The sequence below is a fragment of the Malus domestica genome, chromosome 11 (genome assembly GCF_042453785.1).
Source record: "Malus domestica chromosome 11, GDT2T_hap1".
Taxonomy (NCBI): domain Eukaryota; kingdom Viridiplantae; phylum Streptophyta; class Magnoliopsida; order Rosales; family Rosaceae; genus Malus; species Malus domestica.
Genome location: NC_091671.1, coordinates 14,838,810 through 14,840,796, shown reverse-complemented (window position 1 = coordinate 14,840,796; position 1,987 = coordinate 14,838,810). Strand labels below are relative to the sequence as shown.

Sequence of the window (1,987 nt, the reverse complement as noted above, 5' to 3'; positions counted from 1 at the left end):
GAGAGAGCATTCGGGATCTTACAAGCTCGATGGGCCATTGTTAGAGGGCCTGCATGATTTTGGCAACCCGAAGACCTCCATTCAATCATGATGACGTGCATAATTTTGCACAATATGATTGTGGAAGATGAGTACATCGAATTTGAAGAAGATTCAGACAAAGATGTGGATGATGACCAACCAACACATACGAGAGCTATTGCAAGAGATGTTGAATATCTCGCTCCAACCACATATGAGACCCGACATGATAGGGTCACCTTGGGTGAGTATATGAGACGTTTAAATAGAATTCAAGCTCCTCAAATTCATGACACACTCCGCAAGGATTTGGTTGAGCATGTGTGGCGCCGAGAAGGTGAACGTTGATGATGTTGGTTGAGCATTTATGTAATAATTTTAAGTGTACTATGTTGTTATTTGTCTACTACGTTAGATAATTTATTGAATAGAGGTTGAAATAATAAGTACAATAATAAGTACAATAATTATTGAAGACATCTAGATTAAATAGAAACAATAATAATAAGACATAAATTTAATAAAGTACATAAACCACATAATAAACAACATAATAAACAACATAAACTTAATACAAACGACAATTAATAAACTTAATTAATAAAGCACATAATTCATACACTACATAAACTTAACAATCATATCCACCATCTTCACTTGGTGATGGACTTCGTTGAAATGTTGGGATATAGGGTTCAGAGGATTCATCATCTTGAAACATACTCCTTGAGGCAGACTTTCGCATAATTTCCTTTTGCTTATTACGTAAGAACTTCTTCCTCTCTGGAGTGTATTTGCTGAGGTCCTTCATCATGAATTCAATTTCAAACCTATTTTCCTCCCTATCCGAGATTTCCTTCATTTGCAAACGCAATCGGGCCGCTTCTTCTTGGTGAGCGCTATGAGTTTCGTGCAATTTTGCAATTCCGGTAGCAAAGTCTCCACTCGTCAAATCTTGGGACTTCCCTTTTCTCTTTGCTTCCTTTTGCTTATCTCTTTCCGGGGGCCTTGCTAAAGAAGGAGATGGGGTCATTTCATCGACACCTTCATCGCCACCTTCATTTCTCGGTGCGACTTCACGTTGAAATAATCTTCCCTATTGTTGGTCTGCATCGGTTGCCCACCTTGGACAATCCTTGAAGACGTCCCAAGCATGTTGCAACTTAAAAACTTGATTTTTTGGTGTTACTCTTGTCTTGTAAATTTCCATTGCTTTGTCACCCTATGCAAAAAATACATAAAAATAATTAGTTGCAAAATAATATTATGTACATGACAAATAAAATATCAAGAAAAAAACTCACAATTTCTATGGCGCTCCTTCCACTAGGCATGCCAACCATGGCTCTCTCTAAGCTTCCCTTCCATAAAGTGCATGCTTTGTTGATAGTCTTCCACCGATCATAAACACCACCACAGTCTCGTTCGCTGCCGTTGCAGTTTTCTTGAAACTTTGCAATGATTTTATCCCACAAAACCTTTTTATTTTGATTTGTGCCAACTGCAACATCTTCACTAACAGAAACCCATGCCAAGCATAAAGAAACATCTTCCTCAAAGGTCCAATTACGACCTCTAACATGCTCTCTTGCCATGTTGAACAATTTGGAAATGGAAAGAAATGATAGAAAGATAAATTGGAAGAATTGTAGGAGAAAATTGAATTTTGTGGGATGTTTGAACAAATACATAGGTATTTATAGAGTTTTTGGGTAAATTTTGTGTTAAATAAATTTATTTAATTATTTTAGCCGTTGGATTTAAATTTGGGCCGTTAGATCTTTTTTTTTACCGTTAGATTTGAGTATATTCAATCTCAACCGTTGGATTCAATGTATTTTAAAATAACATATTTTTTAAAAATAAAGTTTGAATCTGGACCGTTGGATCAACCAACAGTCCTTAAATGCTGCCCGTCTGATTTTGAAAAGAGTCGTTGGGCTCGGATGAGTGGCCGACAAGGCCT

At 36.8% G+C, this 1,987-nt stretch overlaps 1 protein-coding gene across 1 annotated transcript; it reads right to left on the bottom strand.

Moving 5' to 3' along the window:
- Positions 1–1,117: 1,117 nt before the first annotated feature.
- On the bottom strand, positions 1,118–1,616 carry LOC139189444 (uncharacterized). The gene is made up of 2 exons (XM_070808399.1): positions 1,326–1,616; positions 1,118–1,243 (listed from the first exon to the last, which is right to left on the bottom strand). The coding sequence occupies exons 1-2, from the start codon at positions 1,614–1,616 to the stop codon at positions 1,118–1,120; spliced, it is 417 nt and encodes a 138-aa protein (XP_070664500.1).
- Positions 1,617–1,987: the final 371 nt, after the last annotated feature.

Bases quoted from the DNA above. Each gene is read 5' to 3' on its own strand.
- LOC139189444 (XM_070808399.1), bottom strand. From the start codon at position 1,616: ATGGCAAGAGAGCATGTTAGAGGTCGTAATTGGACCTTTGAGGAAGAT. The intron at 1,244-1,325 runs GTGAGTTTTTTT...TTTTTTGCATAG, and splicing joins GAAGGAGCGCCATAGAAATT to GGTGACAAAGCAATGGAAAT.